Source organism: Chaetodon trifascialis, chromosome 3 (genome assembly GCF_039877785.1).
Source record: "Chaetodon trifascialis isolate fChaTrf1 chromosome 3, fChaTrf1.hap1, whole genome shotgun sequence".
Classification (NCBI taxonomy): Eukaryota; Metazoa; Chordata; class Actinopteri; order Chaetodontiformes; family Chaetodontidae; genus Chaetodon; species Chaetodon trifascialis.
In genome coordinates, this window is record NC_092058.1 from 22,322,457 (window position 1) to 22,349,296 (window position 26,840).

A 26,840-nucleotide genomic window follows, 5' to 3' on the forward strand; every position below is an offset into this window, starting at 1 on the left:
ATTATCAGGAAGTCAAGTCATTTATTTCAGCCCTTCCCTCTTCCTTGACCAGGAAGTTATCTAATAAATGAGTCTGTCCTGTGAGAGGTGGAGGAGGACTTTGGGTAATATTGGACAGCTGTTGATTACATCATTACATCTAAACTAAGCAAGATAGGTAGAGAACAATAACTAGCTTGTATCCGGCTTGTGCATCATGTCAAATATAGCAGTGTATGTCCGGACAGGGCAGGCTGCGGGGCCTGTTACAGGAGCCTCACACCGCATCTTTATTGTGTGTTCCTCAGGAAAATAATTTACACCACAATCGGGAGAGCTAATATCCATTGCAGCATACCGGTTATCACAGGACATGACACACATTTGAAGTGTTCAAGTCTGTTTACTGAGGGAATTCAAATGACTATGAATTAAGCCATTCAGAAGTTTAACAGGTTGACTAAATGATTATATGGATGATTAATCAAATCAGTTTGAACATTTTGATTTATTATCTAAATAATGCATACATTACATACATAAAAAAAAAACCTTTCAAAGCAAAATATATACAGGATTAAAGTGTCAGATTTCAAAAAGTGCAGTGTAAGAAATGAAATCATTGCACTTGCAATAAAATGTATAAAGATTTTAATCCATGAAAGATCTAAGATTTATGTTGGCACGGCCTTTTCAAACACCTTTGCGCTTTTCTACTCTGGTTGGCTGGTCAGTTGTCTGTCTGCATCCCTTCAAACACTTTGAACCAGGTTGTAATATCTCTACTGTACAGCTACCCTTGTGTCTTTGAGTTTGGTTTAGATATTTGAGGTCTCTGGATGAGAACTTCTCATAATGATTCTGCAGACCCTTTGATCCTTAATATAGCACACATTTCCTATTGCCAAACACTTTGGCTCTTGACAAGCACTTTCCACATCTACTGACAGGATCCCTATGAAATTTGCAGATGGGATTTAAGTTGCTCATATTTTGTTCTTCCAGCCATTTCTTTATCATTCCATCAGGGCACAACCTGCACAAACTCACTGAACAAAACATTGATTTTGGATAAATCTATAAAACTTGGAACAAAGGTTTCTTGGATATTCTGCCTCCACAATGGCGACCGCAATCATTCATTTTGTCTTCAAACTACAGAAACTTTTAAGCAACAGGAGGCTTCAGCATTGTGTTGGGAAAGTAGTGGCAGATTTGTGCATAGCTGTATAGGACATGGACAGGGTAATGCATAATTCAAAGAACTGCTCTATATGCAATCTAGCTCAAGAAAATTTCTTTTTCTATGCAAAACTGAACACAGTGTTTAAAGGTATCACCTCTGGCAAACATGCAATCTGCTTAAATCTGGAGAGCGATATAGGGAAAAAAAAGTTTCTAGTAAAAGGAATGAAATCTGTATTATGTAGATTCAGCCATTGATGCTGTCAGAGCTATTGTCATTATTCAAAGCCTGTCTGGCTGAAAACACACTGATCACACAATAGATTCTGTAATTTTAAACAGATTGCTTAGATTTATGTCTTAAATGCTTTGTGTAGAGAGCAGAATGCTGTTTAGTTTTGCTCAGGAATGCCTCCCCGACATTAACCAGTATCTCCCCAAAAGAGGATTTAAAACAGTACAGCAACATGCTTGCATATTTTTCACTTCTAATTAATTTTGGCATGTGCTAGTTGATTCCTGTCATACAGCAGGAATTACTGAGGTCATTCAGGGACACAACAAATCTGTAATATTTCGCATACAAACAGCTGACTATGCTTGCTATAACCTTGTAAATTCTTGGGCAAAAAAATGAATGGACTGTGTGCTCATTGCCAAGAGTGCACCATTTGCAGCAAAAGATAATACTGACTGTCCCACAATAGCCGGCATGGTCACATTCACGAGCCATTTCTGACTGCAACTGCAGTATGAGGGGCTTTCAAACAGCAATGTGCTGAACAAACCTTGTTGTGTTTCCACTAACAGAAAGAATTACAAGAATAATTTTAACCTTATACAGAAGGTAGGAGAATATGACATATTTTAAATGTTTCTCTGCATTATCTGACCTCACCTCACAAAGACAAAAAAATGAAAACAGCAGCTGTGGAAAATAATGCTAATGTCCCCAGTAGGCTACAATGATGCCATTAATTCACACCTGTCAGAATAAAAACAACTCTCTGTGTCAGTTGATAAAGTGACATAAATTCAACATCACTCCATTTTATATTCATTGAAGATTAATATCATTATTACTCATAAATCATCAGAGCTATAGTCTATGGCGCTGCTGTGAAAATATTTGTGAAATCATCTCCACAGATGTGGCCAGCCTGTTAACTATGGCTATATTCCAAATTCAATATATCATGTGCTAAATAAACATTAGCAAAGGTAGAATATCTTTGAAACATTCAATTTTTCAATTATGGAGGATATTTATCTCCATCCCATCATCACACAGATATTGTGCTCACTTTTGCTCTTGTTGTTGATGTGCAGTTCTTAAAGGCATAACAAGGGGAGTAGGCTGAATGCATTGAAGGGGAGTAACCAGACCTACTGTCTGTATCTGTTTATTTCACTTTAGATTTAGATCTAAACTGGGAGTAGCTGGCTTATACTTGCAGCCAGCAAAAAACAAATACAAATAAAGCAAGTCTGAACTGCATTTGGTCTTACTGTATGATTTGAAGGAAAGGCTGGAGGTTGTGTATGCAATGGGACAAGGTTCAGGTGAATGTGAAGGGAAATAAAATTGGTTTGAAAATGACAAAGCTGTTGAGAAATATTTGAAAGGCTCTCTTAGGTCATTTTGTGTGCAATGCTTCAATATCAGATCATGAGGCAAAAGGAACGCCATAGCAGCATAAGTCAAGCTTTATCCTGCGCTACACAACTAAGCTGTTATCGAGGATTAACCTCAATACACAGTTTCACTCCTCTGTGGTTTTGGCCTGTTCACATTTTAGCAAATCTGCATCTGCAAGTCATGCTGCTTTGGTTACTAGTAGTTCCTCTAGGTACTTTACAGACAACAGACACCTGAATTACTGCTGACACTGACGAAAAAGTTGGAATATGATAATCTCAAGGTATATGGACTGTCTTTTTAATATGATTTCTGAACAGTTTTATGAACATTTATCCTCAATGGACAGTGGAGTAAGAGAAAGGTCTGGATACACCAGGATTTAAAACTTTTGAAGCAAAATCAATTCTTTCCCATGGAATCCACTAAAGGAGATGACATTAATCAATGAGAATGTTCTGGGTAGTAGAGTTCAACTTTGGCGAACTTAGAAAATTTGTACCATTGACCGACAGCAAGGCATCTTGATAGTGCTGAATTTTGAGGGGACGGAGAGCAAGAGAGTTTCCAGATAGTTATACGACAGGGAAATCAATGATGAATGAAATTATGGCACACGTCTGTTGAATACACTGTGTGAACTTTTCATTAGTGAGCCAAGCTGAGGAGCTAACAAGTTTGCTAACTGACCTCAGAGAGCTTTACATGAAAACATCTTCTAAACAATGAACTTTCCTCTGATTTACTAACTTTCCCAGGTTACCCAACATTTGACCAACTGGCAAGGAGGCATAACCCATGCATGGCCTGATCACAACTATATTGGTTTATTAATAACTCCATCTCAAAATCTGGCGAAGTCCTTATCTGAACATGCAGTGGCCACACTGTCTCATATTCCTTAACACATGAACATATACAGTAGGGCCCCCACTGTGTGTTCACTCTCCACAGCACATCTAACCTAGCTTTGTTTAAGTTCTCTGTGAACAGAACCAGCTGGAAACTTTCCTCTTACTCAGTCCAGAGGAGGCTGTGTAGCATGCCCTCCTGCAGTGGACTCGTGCTGAGCAGAACAGAGGTAGGTCATCATTAAAATCCTAACCCTATGTTTCTCTAACACTCGGGTCCCTTTAGCAGGCCTCCCAGTAGGCCTCACACACCTGTGATGGGCTGTTTCTCTTCTCACTGCTCCAACCTGATTCATGAGCATGCGGCTCTGCGGGAGAAACATGTCAGCCCACAGCACCAGGTTACTCCCACAGGGAAAACCAGCAGCACTTGAAATTGGTTGCCTACTGGTGCCATTAAAGTATTTCTAAATCTTAAATGAGATGTAAAATATGTAAGAATGTAGGAAAAGTCTTTGAACTTTACAGACCTCACTTTTCGCTGTGACTGACGATTCTGTCTCTCATTGGAATGTATTACAGTCAACTTCTGTATTTATTTTGGTACTTTAAACATTTACAGGGTGCTATTCATCTTAAGATCATAGGCTTTTTTAAAATCCACTCTTTTTCCATTCTGTACCCTTTCACTGACATGTTTGCCTCACATTCATCTCAGGTATCATCAGATCTTTATCTGAGTCAAGGTTTCTGAAAATAAATGTTTGTTCACTAACACAGAGTGGAATACGTGCCATCATTTGGGTTTAATGGGAGAAAAAAAAAAGTTCTTTCTGTGTCTTGGCTTATCCTTCGCCATCGATTCGCAAAGTTTATTTACTTATTTATTATTTATTTATAAGTGATTTGGTCAAATCGCAGTGTGCAACACGCATTCAAAACTGTTTGCCTGTATAATTGTGAACAGAAAGAAATAACACAACCCCCAACAGTTGAAATTAATGTGTCTTTAATATTTGGATCAAAAATGAAAATTCATGTTTGGTATTTTGATAATTTCTTGACCTCATGTCTTGTTTTGTATTTATTGGACATTTCCTGAAAAAACTGTTTCCACTGTTCTTACATTTGTCGCTATTAGTACATTCAAATATTGGCCATATGTTGTTGAGCATCATACATTTTACTGAAAAGTTTTATGTTAAAAATAAGTTTTTCCTGTACATTTCATACAATATTTAATACATCCTCAATAATAACTCGTTCTATTGTCCTTGTCTTCATTAACATATGTATGATTTGTTTTTTCCTGCAGGTTATGGATGTGGATGTGGAGACTTGGGCTGATCATTGTTTGATCTGCTTTCCCTACCTACTTTTTCCACACACACACACACACACACACACACACACACACACACACACACACACACACACACACACACACACATGGTTTCATGTTGATCAATCATTAACGTTGTAATATCCTCAGATGTTGTGAACAGTGTCCAGGAATTCCACCTCTTCTTTCACGCTACTTCAGTTTCCTATATATCTGTCAACAAGGTGCGTTCTTTCATGATATTATCAGAGAAGAAACAAAATGACACACTGCTTTATAGCAAGATTATGTTGTCTGGCTGAAATGTGTCATGCTCGCTATGATTCCCTGCAAAAGAATCTGTGGCTGAAAATATTGCCCTGCAAAATAACCACCCCTGTTCTGATGGAGCCCCATTCAATCACTCGCTTTGTCTTGTGCAGCCTTGTGTATACTGAGCGTTTGAAACTAATCCACTGAGGGCTGGCAGGTTTTAATGTCATCCAACAATGCAACAATCAAACAGCTATTCAGATGGTATCAGCATTGATCTTCTAAGAGCTGGAAGGGAGATATTTTTGGACAGACTATGCTCTCTCTTGCTTAAGCTGGCCATAAAGGAGTAGATTAACTGCCTGCAAACAGTTCTGATTTGGACACCCTGAACTGTATTCAAACTCTCAGCCTGACCTGTTTGGAAAGGTTTTCCGACTATTGGAGCCACAACAGTACACACACAAAGATGCGGTGCAAACTATTCTGAGAAAGGAGAGGACAGTCGAGGACATCCACGTTAGAGTTCATCATGAGTGAAATGTGAAGTTGCTGGATGGACGTGCTGTTATTGTTCTCTTTGTTAGGTTAGCGGGAACAAAGCAGTGGTTTGACCAAGAATGAAGAACATACTTTGTTTGATTAGCAACCTTTTTCCTTCAGAAATATGTATGTAGCATTACACACATAAAAGATGAATGCAGTATATTATTTCTGCAGGAATAAAATCAGAAGGAACCTCTTGCTCACTGCTTCCTATATAAACCTTGTAAGTATAATTTGTGCTTTGGAACATTAGACTTTTTGTTTTTCCTACCAGTGCTCTTCTGTCAATACCGTTCGACATGCTGAAAATGTACAGTGCAAGGTTAGTGAACAGCATGGCACTCTAATGTGGTTGTTTTAGAGCCTTAACACACCGTCCTGCAGTGCAAACAATGAGCCAGTCAACTGTATAGGCTGTAAACACTCCACACCACCGTACTGTGTATGCAGAGGTTTGCTGAGACAGAAATAAATCATGTGTTCTTATTCCATCAGCCTCTAATTGCAATGCATTTGAACAGTATAATTGGGCTGATGTTTTTTCCAGTCAGACAGACATGTGGTCACAGTCCTCACCAGAGTGACTGAATTCCCTGGTGAAGTGACAAATGAGCATACAAGCATTAGCAGGTATGATGTAACACCTGCATAGCATCCAGGCAGCAACACCTGGTACGAAACAACAAAGACAAGGTCTCACCTCCACAAGTCCTCAAAATTAAACAACAAGATATGTCCTTGTCAGCAGAACATCTTTTTTGTCTGAAACACTGTTACATATCACAGTTGCAAGTTCAACAAGATTGACCACAAATACAATGACCTCATCACACATCCAGCCGGATATATACGTATAGACAGTGTTTTTGTTCTTAGAATGCACAGTGTGTCACAGGATCATTGTTGGATCATCACAGAGTACCTTAATGAGCTACCCTGCCTATAGAGTCCAATTAGAGGTCAAAGCATGCACAAAATATGTGTTCCATCTGATAGCAGCTTGTGGTCTACAGTATCTGATAATCAGATAATCAGGCAAACTCGCCTTGCATAATGTACTTTAATAGTCACACAAATGCAGTGATTCCACAGATATGGTCTCCACAGCGGTGGGTCCTGAGATTTAATAAACACTGACATTATTGTAAAAGGAAAAAAAATAATAATTAAAGATCACATCTTTAGTATTATGATTAACATGAATCCTCTGCTCGGGTGGAAAAGGTATTGCACGTGTGCCCTTTGGGATGTGGTTAGAAAACCCCTGTAGCTCAGTCTCTCCTCCGCTGTCCCACCCTGCCTGTGCCAGGGATGTCTCATCATGTGTTCTTTTCCAGCCACTCAATTAGCATTATTGTCTTGTTCAAAAAAAAAAAAAAAAAAAAAAAACCAGATCAAAAAGCTGTCAGCAAACTAAAAGAATGGTGTGCAATGTTCAGTCTTGGTTGTTCTGCAACCTCAGTGTGACAGTCACATAAATCATTCATTTCTTTGGGTTGCATGAGAGTGAGACAGTGTCGCAAAACTAGCTTTGAAATGGCAACCCCATCCACACATACACAAGGCGAGCACTTCTTGTGCCTTCAGACAACAGTAAGGTGATCTCGACTGATTTTACTCCAAAAGGCCATGAATAAAACATGTATTCATATGCATATCAAAAGGCAAGAGTTGACAAAGCTAAACAAAGCCAAACAAAGATGTTGGGGCATTTGAAAGGGGAGGGGAGAGAGCTTTCTCTTGAACCTGCACTGAATCCCGAACACTGCCAATTAGCCAGGTCTTGGCTTGGCTTGACATCTGGGGATGCCCCCTCCTTCATCTTGATATAATTGCTCCTCTTGAGGAAGAGCAGGTGAGTGCACCTAGAGACGCCTGCTGCAGGTTTGCCAGACATGCTCTTCAATTTCATGGACTACGGCTGAGCTCTCACTAATACTGTCATCAAGCAGATCTCAACCCTAATGAACGTGTTAATAGACAAGAGAACAGTGTTAAAAATTCTGAAAACCTCAGAGAGTTAAAAAGATCAAATGGTGGACTTCTGAGGTTGTGTTGCAAGTCACAAATCTGCTAAGATGTAACCGGATTTCCTTAAGCAGTGCTTTGGATTAGATGATCAAACCTACCTCACAGAGCAATCTAGTCCTAATCAGCACATAATGAAGTGGGGACAGCTGGCCCTGTTTAGAGGTGTGCATGGATGCAGACCCAGGGGCAAAGGGCCACAGAGTCTGCCTTTCAGCACGGTTCAGCTGGCCTGGCACCGTCAGGCTCACCGCAGGCTGCTCACCCAGTGAAATGACAGAGGTCAATGTTCATCCTGTCACTGTAAAATGGCCTGAAGAGATCAGGGCAGCACTACTAGAAGAGACCTTGACATATAAGGCCATCTGACATGCACGTCAACCTAAGAAATGCCCTTCATGGGCAATGGACACGATTATGGAGACAGATTAAGAGTGCATCATTCTGGATGGCAGTTATTGCAACATCCAGGAGCGCTGCTGTCGCTATGACAGATGCTACACGTCCTTTAGTCAGTCAACAATATTAAACCACAGAATTAAGTGAAGAAAATATATTAATCAGTCAGCACCTTTAGTCAAACTGAAGCTAGAGTGATGTACAGTGGGTTTGTGTAAATTGAAGTTTAGCAGTAGAGGAGAGGTTCATGCCTGTCGACTTTATTGAAATTGAAGTTATTTGTTGTGCTTAAATTGAACTGTTGTTTTATAAGTGATACATCTGAATGACTGTTGAATTTTCCATAGTCTCCAAAGTTTGCTTGAAGGACGCCATATTATTTATTCATTTATTTATTCATTTATTTATTTCACTACATCTTTACTTCTAAGTTAATTTGTGGAATCCTAACTTGCCTGAGATTTGTAATCCATCACAACAAATATCTTGTTACATTATGATTGTCTGCTAATGCAGTTGGAAATGCAGAATGACTTGCACAGGCTTTAAAGCAGGGGTGGGCAAACTGTTCCACAAAGGGCCGCTGTGGCTGCAGGTTTTCTTTCCAACCAATCAAGAGCTCACAGTTTGACCAATCAGCTGTCTGAAGAGTGAGATCAGTTGATTGAATGAGTCAAGTCTGGTGTGCTGCTGCTTGGTTGGAAAGAAGACCTGCAGCCACAGCGGCCCTTTGTGGAACAGTTTGCCCAAACCTGCTTTAAAGCATTACCACACAACAATAAACTCATAGAAATAAAAGCTGGCATCATATTCACTGTGATGGATCACCTGTCTTAAGGAGGTTTAAAGTTGGAAAGCTTTTTTATCAAAGCCTGCAAAAATGAAAGGAAACTAGTGGCAGCACAAAGGGTATGAAAAGACACTCTCAGACATGTAAAAACTCAACAGCATTCTTTGTGAGGTATTTGGCAGGACTCTAAAGTATATGCAATCTGAAGCAAATGTCCTCTATGTAACACTGTCCGTTCTGAGAGGACTGCATGGCTGACATCTTCTCCAGGCCCGCTAACGGTGAGCTAACGGTGAGTCAGCTTCACTGAGTCAGTTAGAAGTGAAACAACTGAGGAACTACACCACATTCTCACCCATCTGGTGAGAGACTTAATAATTTTAATTAGAATTTGTTTTATGGGTATAATGTAAGTTTAATGTATAACGTGAATGTAAAATGAGCTATTGTGGTCTGTTAGCTGCAAACGACTGGCTAGGTGGTGGCTAATAGCTTCCCTCTAAACTAGCTACTGGCATCAACGCAGTATTAGTTTAAAAATGTCTTTCCAAAAAATGTTTAATCTGTGTTACAAGTTGTTTGTGTAGTGATAATGAATAAAAACACACATTCAGAGGCCACTTTATTACTGCAGGTAAACTTCCAGTACAACAGCTCTGTCACTGATTCTACTTTGACGTAGAGTGTTCAGTTTTTATGTATATAATATAATATAATATAATATAATATAATATAATATAATATAATATAATATAATATTCTGACCTGCCCTGCAATTGACTGGCGACCGGTTCAGGGTGTACCCCGCCTCTTGCCCGTTGACAGCTGGGATAGGTTCCAGCCCCCCCGCAACCCCGAAAAGGGATAGCTAGGTATAGACTATAGATGGATGGATGGATAATATTCTGACCACCACATGTATGTAAATTGAACAAAACAAAAAAATGGAAATAAAAGAGAGCATTCTAAGTAGTGAGTAGTAGTAAGAGTCGTGTGTTGAACTGCATTAGATAGCATAGGCGTACCTACAATAACGTGGTCACTGAGTGTGTATCTTTTATTACTGCAGCTACACTTTCTGTAGCAGCACAACAAATGGATGTATTTATCCCTCAGTGTGGGTCAGCGGTAGCAGCAACAACACAGTTACAAACTCTTTCAACAAGAAGGGATTACAATGCTAGATCACTGACTGAGGAGACAAGGCACAGTGCCACATGGCTAATTGGCTAAGTGAAGCTGATTCACTATTGGGCGACTTAGCGGTCCTCAAGTCAAGAGCTGTGGTTCTGCACGTGTCTCAAAAATATGAATCCAATTAAGAGAAATAATCCCATTCAGTTTCATTCGGTTTGCAGGGGAGGGGGGTGGAGAGGGATTTCAATTGTTTAACGAGCAAATTCCACTTTCTGCAACTGAAATACTACCTCTGCTCATTTAGATCTCCTTTTCCAAATGCAACTAATAACATTAATGACGCCGCTGTTCCATTTAAGTGATAGTGCATGCACAACAGAGCCATTATGAATGTTAGTGTATTTATCACACCTGTGCTCTTCCTCCTGTAACTTGTCAAAATGTCCATGTCTTTACATCACTTTGGGCTTGCTGTTGATCAGAGGAAAAGTTCACTGAGGAAATGTAAATTCAACTTAGATTACACATTACTGCAAAATGAAATGTACATGGCCAATACAAACACAACTAATAACTCAGCAAACTGGTGCAGGAGCAACTGTTTGATATGCTAAAGAGTACCATCTGTTTCCAACAATAACTTAATGTACTGAGCGGATAGTGCCATCTGATTTCATTACTTTCAAAGTACATTTTGAAGTATAGGTAATGATCCCCTCTTGCTCATAACCCTTCAACAAAACAAACAGGAAGCCACTGCCTGTTGCTGAACCTGTCCTTTCACATGTTTGATATCACATCAGATAGCGATCGTCTTCTTGGGAGCGCAACAGAAGTCAGAAACACGGTGCTGTGCAACAAATCAGCCCTTGAGTTTATCTTATTGGATGTGAAGCTGTTTTGTAATTCACTTTCAGGCCAAATGGAGCAGCATTCTCACTACATGCTTGAGCAAGAATTGCTGTAACACCTCCACAGAGATCTCTTTAATGAAATGTCATAATTAGGCCTACAAGTCATCTATCTGTCTGTCCCAATAACACAATATACATTTTATCCATTAGCATCAATAGGAATCTGTTGGAGCAACTTGCTGCATAATGTAATGGGTTTGGATGATACATAATGCATAAGCGTCTTCCTGACCTGAAGGTTTTCAACCATTTTACAATGCTGTTAAAAAGAAAAAGGCCCCAAACTATTCTTTTAATTTTGGTAGCTCAGTGGATTATGCAAATTTACAGTAAATTGTTTATTGTTATGACAGCAGCACTGTTTCATGGCCGTATGAGTGATTAGCCAGCTGTATCACTGCACTGACTATCACAGCTGAAGATTCATGTATGTGAAAATGAAATTATTTTTCACCATGTTACAGCAGTCTGTGCTTTTGCTAGGAGGCCTGAAATTTAAATATAGCGCTGTTATTAATATGAGCTGCATGCAAGACCAAACCAAGCAACTTTAGGGGAGCGCTATGTGTTTGAGGACAATGCATGTATGAATGCATGCAACCACAGGACACACTGATACTGCTGGATTACATCCAGTAATGTGCATTTTGGACCTTTTTTTTTTTTTTTTTACACAGATACAGTTTGCAGTTATACTCTGAATAGCCTTGTTGACTTGACTAACTTCAATTGCGCTTAATTGTATTTATTGTATATCATACTGGATGATCTTAACATGTTGTATTTGTTGTGTATGTAAACATGCATGGTGCAGTGTACTATGATACTGACATATTTATGATAAAAGAGTTCGGTTCAGCTGTATTGCAGCTCAGAAATGTGAGCACATGAGAAGGATTCTAGTTCATTTAGCACATAAATTCAAATAAAATAAATAAACATTTTAACCTTGCTTTTGAATGTCAGCATCCACAGCTTTTTGCCCTGACCTCAGCAGTTTGTCCTATTTTCCTCTTTGCGATGACAGTAAGCTCGCAGTGGTCAAGCACATACTGTGTCCTGCTCAAGGCAGGCTATGACTCACTCAGTGAATCCAGTCTTGGGGTGACACATGGCTAAATGGCTGCACAGTTCCCCCAGCTATGTGTCTGTCTCAGCATTAGTGCTTTGCCAGCCACTGACTAGAGCTGCTAAGCTGTTCGCTGAGTATTTTAGGTGAATACTTGCATTAGCTGCACTTCTGACACGGTGTCAGAAAATACTGTGAAATGCAGAAACATAGTTGACATGAAGAGTGAGAAGATTCAGGTCATAACTAGCCATACAGTCTTGGCATGTTCTTGGTGTCCAAAATGTAGGTTACATTGGTTATGGTTACATTTAGCTCAACAAAGTAACTTTGATTGAGGTTACCCTTGGCTTAAAAGTAGAGCTAGATGCATAAAGATGTATCATCGGACAACGTGAACTAGCAGATATATCGCATGTTGTAAATATTAGCTAGTAAGTAACAAGAAAGTGATGAGAAAATTGACTCTTTTAATAGAGAAAAAGTTTAATGCTGCGATCATATTAACACAAGCAAAATAGTTATAGTTCGTACCTTTCAGTCTTTCACCAAGTCAGTGCTGCTTGGTTAGATGCTGACTGTCACTCAAGGTACAGATACAAAGATCCGTTGATGGATGTCAAGTCAACGGATCCTATTCATTTTCTCTGGAGAGGAGGAGATCTGGTGGTACAGTGCATGATGGATATGGCATAGTAGTAGTGGACCAGTCGCTGTATCTGAAGTTGCATAATCACTTTTACTGTGCAGTCACAGGAAAAGCAATGTGTTTGTCAGTGAAATTTGTACTTACCACTGTCATTCATCAAAAATATGTGTACAAAATGAGACAACAGTCATCTTCAGCATTTGTTGACAGAGGATCAGTTTGAAATATTGCAGAGAGTGCTGGAACAAGAAGGAGCAGCTGAAATGTTAAAGAGCAGCAGGCAGCAGGCTGCACACCTCCAACTTCTCAGCAAGGAAACCAACTCCTTTCACTGTGCGCTGTTTCATGCCAAGTGCAGCATCAAATCAGATCACAGTTGCTCACAGAATGATGTGGCCACATCTGCTTTAACACCACCACTAACTACAGGTGTCGCCAAATCAACCGGGACTGAGATCTTTGAGACAGTCACTTTAAATTCCAAAATATGAATCAGTATTCACCTCAAAAAGCATTGGTTGGGCTATACTTAGAACAATAACAATGGAAAACGTTATTTTCAGGTAAATAAACTGTATTTAACAGTCTATAGCACAATGAGTTTAATACCATTGCTATATCCAACTGCTCCTTGTGCTCACAAATGTTCATGACACCAGGTTGGTTGTTTGGTGCTATGAAAACTTTTTAGTCTCAATTACGTTTGTGATCGTGTAAATGATAACTGTGTTTGAAAGCTGTGATCTGCTAACAATAATGACAATGGCATCAATCTTGATTGTAATGATGATGAACATAATGATGCTAACAGTGATGCTGATTATATTTCATTTTCTTGGTGGAATATTTTTGGTCATTGGCTTTGTTAGAGTCACTATTTCCGACGCATGTGCAATAATAGCAGTAATAGCAATAATTTCAGATAGAAATAGCACAAATAGCAGACCCCTGGAATCCTGTTCAAGGGCCCCCCACTTTGTAGACCTCCAGCTTGCTGTCTGGTTGCTTTTAATAGCCTACTGTTATCATTTACCTCTCTGTGTAAAATGTTAAATTAGGTCAAAAAGTGTATGTGTGTTGCTGTGATCTGTTTTGCTGTGTGGTCTTTGTCAGGAAACCATCTAAAAATAAATGTATGCAGCAATCCAAAATGTGCCTGAACTGACAGGCGAGGGTTATAAATGAGAGGATATCAGCCTCCTATTCATCTCTGTGCTCCCACTCTCCAGCTAGTATTCACAGTAGAGCTACTTTGGTCTGTCAGGGAGCAGTTTCCGTGACAAGTGACAGTTAAAAGAAGAAAACAAAAAATCTCAAACCCAATTGCAGAAGATAGCATATCAATTCATAGAGCATGGCTCAGCATACATAAAGATATAGATTGAGGAGCACCTAAGTGAGTTCAATTCATGAAATAAGGTTTTCATCAACTCCTTTACATACTCTCATAACTCATATAACAACCTGGCCTCAAAAGCAAAGCAGTACATCTTCTGGGCAGGGGGATCAAATATCTCGTTCTTTCCTGGTCTCGATGTGGAGTTCATTAGAGATAGTGTCCTGTGTGATTGTTAGAGATAATACACAAGGCTCTGCAAGTGGAACAGATATGACGGCAACACATGAACCTTGAAGAAAATGTATTTTCTCCATGTTCGCTAGAGGAACACTGAATTGCTGGGCAAGCCTACAAGACTTCACAAATGGGTCCAAAACGATGAGAATGGAGGATATCTGCACATATCTTTCAGGCTTGTAACTATCAGAATAGATAGTTCTGTCAAAGCACATAAGTAGTTCACTGGGCTGGGAATATGCATTGTCTACAGTCGGGACACTGATAAATGGAACATGTTTAAATGACAAGGGTCCATTTCACACCCACTGGTTTTGCAAAAGCAGAGAGGATGAAAACCGAGCTTGACAGCATGTTGATATAATTTAAAACAAATAAATTACACTTATTTTGTCATGCTCTTAATGTAGAGCAGTTGCACGTTGTACCCAGAGGAAGCTGCACGGTTTTGATAGCAATTTAAACCCACCACAAAAGGACACTGCTACAATTTGAGCTTAATTAAGGTACAGTTGACAGGTATTTCATTTTTACCTTTTCCCCTAATATGTAAGTAAAGAGTTGATTCTATTATGATGATACTTTTATAATATGCACCCATTGCCAAAACAACACATTATTTCTCTTAAATTCTCATCTCCCTGGCCGACTTTAATAATCAGGTACTATAAAGAGCCTCTGATTAGTTTTATACGTTTTTATCCTTCTTAAGCATTCACTTCTGATTAGACACATAAATTTACAAAAATGTCATCATCAACAATCAATTCAGGACATTTTAAAATGTCTTTATTTACAATTCGATTTTGTTGTTACCTGTAGATAGACGTGTGTTGATGGGGAGAGCCAGCCCGTGGCATAAATGCTGCATGTCAGCAAGAGATACATAATGTCGTTATCATAATTCCTAATGACTGGAGTTATTTGGTGTTTGCTTGTTTAGGGCCACAAGAGACCGTGGTGGGCTCTGGGTTACAGACACTCACAGCTCTGCCTAACTGCAAGGACAACTCTTATATGACTGAATAATATAATGAGTGCAGCCATGTGTGGGTTGTCTGAAGGTCTTGGTAGAAAACAGATATTGAGAAAGGTCTAAAAGGAATATACTGTATAATTCAATGTGGTGTTCTCAACCATAGACAAGAATTGATATAATAAAACTTCAGGCAGCATTTTGCTGTTCACGTTGACTGCTAAGGTTTTGAAATATCCATTGCTATGATTTCTGCCTCCCCAATTTTGCTTCTAGTGCTCAACGAACTGAAAAATGACACTTTGAAAAACCTCAGCATGTCTTCCCAGATATAATACCCTGGTTGCTGGGAATAATCCACTGACTTCACTATCAACAGTTTTAATTGGCACTGCTTTGTACCATTGAATCCAATGACAACAGTTCAAAGTGAGATCTGTGGATTAAAGTAACTGGGACTTACTTTCTGGGAAGGCTCACTGCTGCTGTTTATTTCAAAATGCAACTTCTGAATGTTTTCAGAATCACAAATGAAATTTCATTCAGTTCCATTGTGTTTGGGACGACAACCACAGGGGCACAGCTGCCGGAGCACACCAGAACAACACTCCCATCACCTTATTATGTCCACGAGAGGAAACAGAATATTGGCAGCTCTGATAAACTGGTTGAAATTCATATATATTTTTTATGCACTTGAAGATCCAATCATCACTAAAGCATGTCATGTAAATGACATATAGAGTGGTTATAGTTGTCATATTGGCATTTAAGGTGTGTTGATTGATTCACAAAGCCAACTCGAATAACTTGCAAGAAAACATTCCACCTTATAGGTTGCTGGTAGCTTCTGTAGACTCTGTAGATTAAATTTTTTTTTCTCCAGTCTAGCTAATGTTAACAAGTAAAGATGAAAGGCAGCAAAACAACTATTCACTCCTCTGACAGTTTCTTTATTTGTGTTGCATTTTCAGAGACACATCACAAACTCAGCCTGTTAAACTTGGCCAGCTTGTGCTGCATCCACAATGCCAGCAGGAAATGAAGGCTTTCTTAGCTGCGTTTTCATAGCCTGACCTGTTAGATGAGCGTCACCTCTACCTGCTGAGAATGCATGTTTCGAGAGCAGCTTCACTTGCTCGGCAGAAGTAAACAAAACCATTTAAAACACAAACTACTTGAGTTCATTTGTCTGTATTGTTTAATGCCGCACTCTTTACATCCATGGTACTGCCTACTACTACTTAGCTGGATGTTTGGCTGCCACGTCTCAACATGACGAAACCATTCATAAAGTCCGTCTCGCATTTGATCGTAAGGTAGTGATCAGTTATAGTTGATATGTAAACTTGCAGCCATAGGAGGCTACCACAACGTAACCATGCACTCGTCGTGGATGCGCTCCAATACTTAAACAAATTGGAGTGGAGTTTTGGGAAGACCTCCAGTATGGGGACCCCAGTTCCACAAGCCAATGGAAACAGAGTCAGGTATGAGATGTGTCACTTCCAACAATTTTTATTTTTTCTTCTATTTATTTATTTTTTTTTTTTTCATTTAACCAGATTTGAAAATACCCACAACAGAAGCAGTGTTTACAGGTATTTTGTAAGGTGAAAAACAAGTTAAATATTCTTTCTAGTGGTGTGTTAGCTGTGAAAGAAATGTTATGCTAAATTACCTAAAAAAAAAAAGCACCACTTCATACAGGGCGGGTGATGTTAGCTTGTTGAAGAAGCTGTCACTTAAAAAAAGCCCTATAAAATATATGTCTCCTTTGGAATAAAGGTGGAAACATTAACCTCTCCTGTGTTGTTAGTGTGAATGGTTGATTTTATGAATTGTGCTTCATAACTGTATTAATATATAACAAATAATAATAAATGCAGAAAATGTTAAAAATGTATTTCAATTAAATTACATTAATTTTAATTAAAAATACATTTCCATTTTCTTTCCAGCTCAACAAGTAAGAAAACTTAATATCGCCATACACAACAAGCTGATATTTTTTTTTCAGACTTTTCTGATTTTATAATGATAATATCACATGCAAATGTCTACATATTAAATAAAGTTAGATGTGCACAGTAAAGTTCATACATTTGACTCTTCGTGAGGCTTTCTTGGATTTGTATTTCACTTGTAGCAGTTTTTTTTTTTTTACACAAAAGTTACTGTAACCATCTCATTCTGAGCAAAAGGAGTTAAATTCAACATATATGCATATTTGCCGTGAATTGAAGTATATGCAAATTCGTTATTGATACAGCTCCCTGTGAAATGTATACATATCTCTGCTGGAGTTCTCAATTTCGTTTGCACCCTCTCTTATATAGTCTAAGGCATTGTGTGTACATACACACACACACACACACACACACACATATATATATATATATATATATATATACACACACACACACACACACACACACACACACACACACACATATAGATGTAGATACAGATATATAGGCCAGGAGTTTATCTCATGCTGCTCTAATGTGAATTTTCCCCAGGGATAAATAAAGTTTTGATCTTATCTTAGGTTGTTGTCTCACATCTTTCTTATGTTTGACTGGACTTGCAAAATACTGTTCTTTCATTTAGCTGTTATCTCGGCAAAATACTCTTGTTGGGCTCCATAAAACAATTCCTGTGAATATCACAGATGGGAGATGTATATCAGTGGACACTCTTAAAGATGCTTATGAACTGATTCAATCTGCATGCACACACACCTCCCTCTGCAACTGCTCTTGAGCAAAGTAGTCAAGCAGCTTAATGGCGAAAGGCACAAACAAATTTCATCATATTGAGCAGTTCCCAGGAGAGACTTTGAATATGAACATAAATCATGTAACGCTGAAAGAAAAAGTGTATTCAGCAAACAATCCTCGGGTGAATAAAATTTAGAGAACAAACAAAGCTATATGATCCTCCTTTGATCCCTATATGATCCTCCTCGATGCATATTCAAATAAATAAATCAAAATTCTAATAAATATTTGATGCATAGCATCGAGGAAGCTTTGTTATCTTAGCGTACTTGTTCATATCAGCAGTAAGCTGGAGGCAGTCATCTTTACATATGAAATATTAAGGAGGCTGACACTGAATCATTTATTATAACTAATGTAGATATGATCTGTTTAATTGCTCAATTTGTTAGTCACTTGTTAAGCAACAGACACCTTGCATAAATAGTCTGATGATTAATTCTTTCAAGTTTACATTCTTACAATGTCTGAAAAGCATCAACCTAATTATTGTTCTTCTTAAATATAACAAAAATTCCTCCTATGAAAAAATGTGCATCGCCTGCAACTATGCACTATGTCAGTGAGTGTCTGTGTGCGTGTATCTTTAATCTATTATGTATGTTGCAGGGAACTGATTTAATGACCTATTTTTTTCAAATGCAGACAAATGGATGGGTTGCATCTATTATCACTGTGCTAAAATAAACAAGTGTTTATAAGAAGAGCGTTGCTTTGTATTCATACTTAGAGACATGAAGGTGTGATGGAATACATCAAGGAGGCAAGTAAATAAAAGCTGATGGTTCATGTACTTGCTTTGAACCACCATTAAAGGTGTTCAAATCAAATCAAATCATATGTATGTATATAGCACATTTCATACAGAGCGGACTTAATGTGCGTCATACAACAAATGTGAACAAAATGAAATAGAATAAGAATATATGTGAAAGACATATGAAGACAAAATGTCATAAAAAAATTATTGGCCATTCACCAACATAAACATACGCGCCCATACTTGGACAGAGATAGAGTGACAGAGAGATGGAGACACTGCTTAGCCACATGCCTGTGACAACAGGCAGATCTTAAGCTTGCTTTTAAAGGAACAGCTGTGGTACATCATGTATCATCAGGCAGCTTTTCCTCCTGAGAGAGGGCCCATAGTAACTGAATGCAGATTTACTCCTGATAATGGGTACATTTAGACCAGTGTCTGATAACCTGACAGTCCTGGAGGGTTTACAAGCAGTAGGCATGTTATGTTCATGTTTTAGGAGCTAAAAATGGAGTTTACAGAACAAAATGTACAAAAATAGACAAAGAAACCCCTTCTCTAATTTCAAAAGCAGAGCGTCATATCGGAAGGGAGTCTTGGGGCACCAGTACAGGATGACATGAAAGGTGAGGGTCATGTGGCCAAAGGAGGTCACGGTGCCACTACGAGTGCTAGCGAGCCATGCTACACTATGCATGCAGCTATTACACTGTGACAGATTATCACTGCACATTAAACTCACTGTTGGTCGTTTATATGTAGAATTTTGTTTGATTAAAATGGCTTCAGTCTAGCAAAGAATGATTGTTTTTTTCAACAGACTGAGAAGCTTTACTGGGCCAGCTGCAAAATATATTCCAGTAGATCTGGAATGTAGACACTTACTGTACATACAAGGTACCAGTCAAAAGTTTGGACGCACCTCCAGGTGACAGCCTCATGAAGCTGACTGAGAGAATGCCAAGAGTGGGCAAAGCTGTCATCAAAGCAAATGGTGGCTACTTTGAATAACCAACATATAAAACATATTCTGGTTTGTTTAACACTTTTTTGTTTACTACATAATTCCATATGTGTTCCTTCATAGTTTGGATGTCTTCAGTATTAATCTACAGTTTGAAAAAAAAAAAAAAGAAAAAAAAAAACCATTGAATGACAAGGTGTGTCCAATCTTTTGACTGGTACTATATAAGTATGGTCGACTGTGTAAGTTTATTTGTGACTCAACGGGCAATTGATCTATTTAGTTGTGTAGGTATGAGTACATGTTGAAAAGTAGATTACACTTATGTCCACCACTACTGAATGTTGGCAGTGGACATAAAATGTGAAGTTTGGATGTAACAAAATAACCCCCGACCCAACCCCCAAGTGGACAAACAGGTGAAACAATTAAAGATATAATTGGATTTTTAGATTTAATTTTTTAGTTTTTTACTCATTTGTGCATGAAAAAGTAATCAAAGTATAACTCCCCAGGCTGAGGAGTGCAACTGAAGCCACAATAAACATCTGTAGAATTCCTTTCCCCAAGCCTACATGAGATTCACGCTACTTGCAAATCCATTCTTGCACTGTGCAGCATATTAAAGGCCAGCCTTCCAGTTACCAGTAGTCCATTTTCAGGCACCTCTCTAATCCATATCGAGGCAAAATCATCAATTGTGAAGTGAGTTTTGTTCCGAACTGATAAACAGGAGGTTTAGTACAATAATACTGTGCTCAAGTTTTAAAGATCTAAAAAAATGCTCCAAGATGTTCATTTCCAGCTCAGCTGAAAACACATTAGCATTATGGAGGTCTGAGCACACGCATCCCTGAAAGATTGTTTAAAGCAAATGTTCATGTCTAGTGAGTTTCGCAGGGAGGATAAACCAATTTTAGTCTAAGAGCGACCCTTTCACGGCTGTGGGTCATGGACGTTCTCAGCGGGTCTGTTGAGCGCACACTGCTCTCACTCTGTGGTTTAAAAATGTAGGAACTGTGTCCTCATTAACCCCAATTTTCCCATGATGCAAATCTGCATACCCTGCTCTCCCTCTTATATCAAAGCTGTCTTAATGAAAGGGAAGACAAAAATTCACATCAAGAATCTTAAGACACATAGAGATCTGGATATATGTACTATATGTAGATATTACTTGCTGTGACCTTCTTTAGCGTATGTTCAAAAGGCTAGACTCAGGCCAGTATTACTCAGAATTATGTTGGATGAATGTGCAACACATGATTAACTTCCAGCGCTAGAAGTATTCCCCTCTACATAGTGGAGTGAAAATAAAGCATCGTAAGCATCACGTACAGCCTGACCACACACAGATCCACCATACAAAGGGAACAAGTGCTGGTAGTAATGGTGCAGTTACCAGAATGTTGCCGCTATGATTCACACCACAAATATGACAAAACTTGGGATTTTCTGAGGAGCTGCCATGCTTCATTGCTACTAAATAGGACTGGCGCATCTAAACAAATTAATGTAGGTCAAGACACTACCTGTGTGCATGCTTACAAATGTTTTGATGTGGTGTGGAGTGGCGCAACACGTTGCAGCACATCCAAATTTGACAGAGACTGGCGCTGGACTCCAAGCCTGGACATATCTTAACCGTAGTTTATCATGATCACAATCTTTCCCTAACCATAACCATGCCATACAGAGTGAAGTTAAACTGGAACTTTAGTGATTAGTCATACAAGTAAGATAACTATGGCTAAAAATTATTTTCATTTTATTTTTGTTAATTCTGTTTTTAGCAGCTTTCAACATGTTCCCCGCCATTTATGAGATGTTCCAGCAATCCTTGTTTTCGCAGTTACACCGTAGGGGGTGCTGTTACAGTGAGATAGTGCAGCACTTATGAGTCCAAACGTTTTACACACAAACGCACATTAGTGCCAAACACACAATAAGGTAGTATGTGAACTGCACCAGCTCTTTGCTGAAAAATGCTGCCAGCCAACCATTGGAATCTCATCATCTGATCAGTAGCAAATGAGTCTGATGGGTCGAATCAGGATCACCATGCTGGTGACACGCATTAGCATTAGGTGAGGAAGATGATGCTGTTGACGTTGAAATGTCTCCTCCATATCGTGGACTTGCCAGGGGTTGACAGCCCGTAGACTTGGAGAGGAAGAAGACACCGGCAAAGATGAAGTGTGATAAAAAATGTGAATATTCAGTCGATATTCTGATCGAAATGGACTGAAAAAATGCTGTTGCGTCCGGTTTTTGTTAAAAATCTGTCTCTTCGTAGCCATTGTTAGTAAAAAAAAAAAGAGTCAATCGATATATGAATGTATGACTTCTGCCAACTCTCACCAGCAGAACAATACTGAGTGCAAAAATGTTGTTTGTAAGAAAGCCATTGCTTATGAGGATGTCTCACTACTTGTAAGGGAATGGTACATTAGTACTCAAACATTGTGTTTGTGCTGGTTTATTGTTATTGTTGTTTTTGTTTTTTAGTTATTATTAGTCTTATGCCACAGCACAAATTGCAGTGAGCTGGAATGAGCTAGAAAACATGAAACCCAATACTTGTAAATGACATTCAAGCACTTCAAAGGAAATATGAGCCCAACTGGCCAGATGGTGACACTGTAATTAAAAAAATGGAAATTGGAAATACAACTTCTTGATTTTGTCGACAAAAAAGCCTCTTGGACCGTAAAAGTCTGTCATGATGTTTTTCGCCATTTCATTGAAAAAACAGTATCATGAATAGAACTTGTTGGATTTTGACAGTTTCAACACCAAAATGGCTATACAGCATCACAGGAGTGAGATAGATATTTCTATTATGAATGAGCAAGATCAGTGGAAAAACATGGCCACCATCAACCCAAAATTTAGGAAGGGACAGACTGTAGCAGGAAAACGGCCATACCTCGTTGACAAATTGTCCAATCATCATAAATCTTCAGGCCATGATTGGGAATAGGCCTACTGAAGCATTTTGAGCACAATCTATAGAGGGCGCCACAAAACCCAGTTGACAGCATTTCATCAGTTTCAGTGCTATGGGAGCATTAGCAAAAATCTTCAGAGACATATTGACTGGTTCAAGTGGGCATGGTCCACTAAACCCAGCTTCTGCTGAAAGCAAAGGGACTTGAACCCAGTATCGGATATTTTTTTTTTATATCTTGGAAGTGAGGAAGAAATGGAAATATGAAATCAGTTTATTGCTTGAACATGACAAAATGACAAAATGTATATTTCCCAGCTTTATGTCCTGTTTTTTTGTTTGTTTGTTTGCTTGTTGGTTTTATGAAAAATAAGAAGAAATGCCCCTCATTCTGGGGGTATGTTGTTTGATGTTTCTATGCTATACTATTATCACTTCAGATCTGAAATGGCACCATTACTGTTAGGACCAAGCTGTTATTGGGGAGTGTCAAAGGACAATACTACTTTCAACAATAAATAGATTAGAAGTACACTGTTTTACTTTGAATGTAATCCAAAAAGGTCGGCAATCCATATGCATCACTAGGCTGTTGATTTGGGTTTGATTATGTTCAATGTGTTTCTCCACAACAGAAATGACCTTCTTGAAGTATCAGCTGCGTGAGGATTGAGCTACACCCAAAGCACGCTGATCAATTATCACCTGCTGTCTGCCGTGGGATCTTGTGGGATTGTTTGACCTACCATGTGATGAGCAGTGACATGCACAGGCGAAATCATGAAGACAGTGCAATATAACTCAAGGTTCTCTTTAATAAATCTCATCTGTTCACAAATCTAATATGCAGAAGAGGGCAAGGGGTTCACAGCAGGCCTAATGTGTGCTGAGTAATGAGATGGAGGGTTTCACCAGAACACAGACCTCATCAATAGAGTCTTTTCTTCATCTTGATTTGTACTACACCTGTTGATTAAACACTGAGGGATTCAACTGATTCTCTCCTGTGACCCCTCCTATTTATAAAGGAGACAAATTAAAGTCCTCCATCAAAATGTGATCAATGCCAGGGAGCCTCTGGCTGAAATGGGCACCACGGTGTAATGAAGCTATAATTCAACTTTACTGCACGGTAAATGAATGATGGACATTTGAAACAACCCTGGACCGATTTCCTGTTCACTCATTGCCTCTTTTATAGATCAATTTGAGAAATTAACCTAAATCTAATCTTTACTGTAGCTACAATATTTACAGGATATTTTAATAGATTTTATTGATTCATTCACTGATTTACTGAATCATTGATTGATTGACTGGTGATTTACTGTAACTAAAATGCTGGACCAGTTTTAATTTGGATCAGTCATGCTCTAAAATAGTACAGGAAACTGTAATACCTGATGTGACATGTACATTTCCTTTAAAAGTACATTTACTCAAGGAAAAAATGCTCAGCGGTGTATGAACTGGCTAGAATAAGCAACTTTGGCGAGCTACAACATTAAAATGCTGCTTATTAATACATCATGAATAATAACCTGATAACCTGCAATATATATATGTATACACACACACGTGTGTGTGTGTGTGTGTGTGTGTGTGTGTGTGTGTGTGTGTGTGTGTGTGTGTGTGTGTGTCTGTGTGTACACATACACATATATATGAAACTATTACATTGAAAGGAAGTATTCTGCTGCCTGGTAAGTATTTTATTCTTGATAACATTTTGTTGCTAATACTCCTGTACTGTATGTAAAATGTTGAATGCAGGATATTTCTAAAGGAGTATTTCTGCAGTATGGTATTGCGATTTTTACTTAAGCAGAAAATCTGAACACATCTTCCACCACTACGTTTTACTGAGATCAACATTAAAGGTACCCTGTGGAGGTTCCTGTAAACAAAAGTTATATTTTTGTTTGCAGGACCCACTCATAAAAACATAGCTCCACAGCACAACTAGTGGTATAAACTTAACATGGTACCTTTAATGCATGAGTGCTATCAGTAGTACTAATTCCAGAGCCTTTGATAGTAATTTATTAATTTATTTAAAATTATTATATTATTTAGTTACTTAGGTGACTGCACTGTTGCAATGCTCAAAATTATATACATAACAAGTAAGATTACTAAAGTCTACATTCTATCATTAATCTCAACATTATATAACACTGCACTGCATACAATAAATTTGCAATCTCACGTCCATTATCGGATGTTTTAAAAAGCTTTGTGTAATGTCTCCTGTACTGTTTAAGTTGAAGGCAGGACTTTATCATCACTGTTGGTTCGTGGCAGTTTTCCACTTAAATCTCGGTTCTATTTGTGATCTGTCAAACTATGTGAAACAAAATATTTTCCTCTCTGCTTTGATGTGGTACACTTCCCTCATTCACATTCAGGATGATGTCGCTGACCTTTTCTGAGTGCCAAATACACAAAGGTAAAGCCACAATGCAATATTGCCTGTGACTGGAAGTCTTTAGCAGACAATGTCGTACTTTAACAATAGCTTCCTTGTTGAACGGATTTTGCATTCACATTATTTTACATTACTGGGGGAAAAAAATATTAGCTTATGGCTTATCTACTAGAGATTGCTCCTTTCTAAACTACAGCTTTCATACTGTCACCTGCCCCAAATACATATGAATAAGGACTCAGACTTCACAAAGGCAGCTTTGGCATGCATCAAAAGTTCCTAATAAGATACTTTACCTGCAAGGCACCCCATAAGTGACTGCAGCACCAGCAGTTTCCATAGCAACATCATCTTCAATTTTGTAGGGTCAAAGTAGTCTCACATCCAATCACAAATGTATGGAATCCGATTTGCACCCTTCTGGTTCCTCAATCTGTATAAAAAGAAACAAGGGATGAGCATGGCGGTAAGGTTCTTACCCACAGCACACCTTCGAAAATCAGTCTTTGTTGTTTCCTGCTCAGCATGCTCTTCCCACACGGTGTGGAACACAAAAGCAATCCCTGCAACAATGCAGGCAAAGAGGCAATATAGCAAAGAGCACTGTGATAGTATCAGTAACAAACTGCATTTATAGCTGAACTGAACTCAAGCCTGTGACATTATGGCATACTTAATCAATCACCATTTAAAGTCTTCGCAGCAAGGTCTTTCAGTCTCCCATTAAATCACCAAATCCACAGTGCAACTTTCTCCTGTTCCCACTTTCCTGAAAGTTGCTCCACTGGAAAAAAGAATGGGTTTCAGTGCTGGGTGGATGAACACAAAATATCTCATATACATTCATTTCCATATCTCCAGCAACTCTAGGGACAGCGACTTTTAAGTCAATATGAAAGCAAAGCCACTCCTGTAAGTTCTCACACTGTAGCGTTGTTCTTATTGAAGTCTCATGACTTTTATCCTCATAAAAGTGTAAAGCCAAAAGATGAGAAATGCTGAAACATCTAGAAGAATTTCACAACAATTTTGTGCTTTTTTCCCAGCACAGACAATATCTCCCTGGAGTGAGGATTAAAACTCAAAAGCTCATTGAGTGGCAGGAAGGTAGCAGCGCTCAGCCGCTCAAACCCCAGTGACAGGAAAGAAGCTGAAGGTATGAATGGGGCTGAGGTGAAGGAAAAAACATGTTGTGTTAAAAGATGTTCAGCTGTCACAGAAATGCTCTGTAACTTTTTATTCAAACTGGAAATCCAAATGTTATGAAATAGTTTTTGTTGGGGACTAACTACTCACGGATAGATGATTGAGTACATGCTGTGCTGAGAACTAGAGAGCATTTACAGCACATCATTTCTCTAATTGTGCAACATTCTAACCAAAACATTTATGTATATAATTTGAACCTTGTGGGGGTTTTTTCTACACACTGGCATAGTAGTTGAATGTCTTTCATTATCATGTTCAGGATAAATGAGATAATTCACTCATTCACTATGTCCAATATCGTCATTTTCTTTCGTGAGGAATATGTTTTGAGTTTTGACATCATTCAACATGTTGCTTCTCATTACGTTTTGATCCAAACAGAAGAACTGAATGGAACAGAATCACTGTGTG

The 26,840-nt window shown here is 38.6% G+C and overlaps 1 protein-coding gene across 2 annotated transcripts in view; it reads right to left on the reverse strand.

Annotated features, from left to right (window-relative positions):
• cntn4 (contactin 4) overlaps positions 1-26,840 on the reverse strand; it is a 140,908-nt gene that overhangs the window by 100,039 nt on the left and 14,029 nt on the right. For both annotated transcript variants that reach the window (XM_070958529.1, XM_070958528.1), the window contains exon 2: positions 25,517-25,653. In XM_070958529.1, coding sequence (XP_070814630.1) covers positions 25,517-25,571 — 55 coding nt within the window. In that variant the 5' untranslated portion in view covers positions 25,572-25,653. The remainder of the gene's footprint in view (positions 1-25,516; positions 25,654-26,840) is intronic.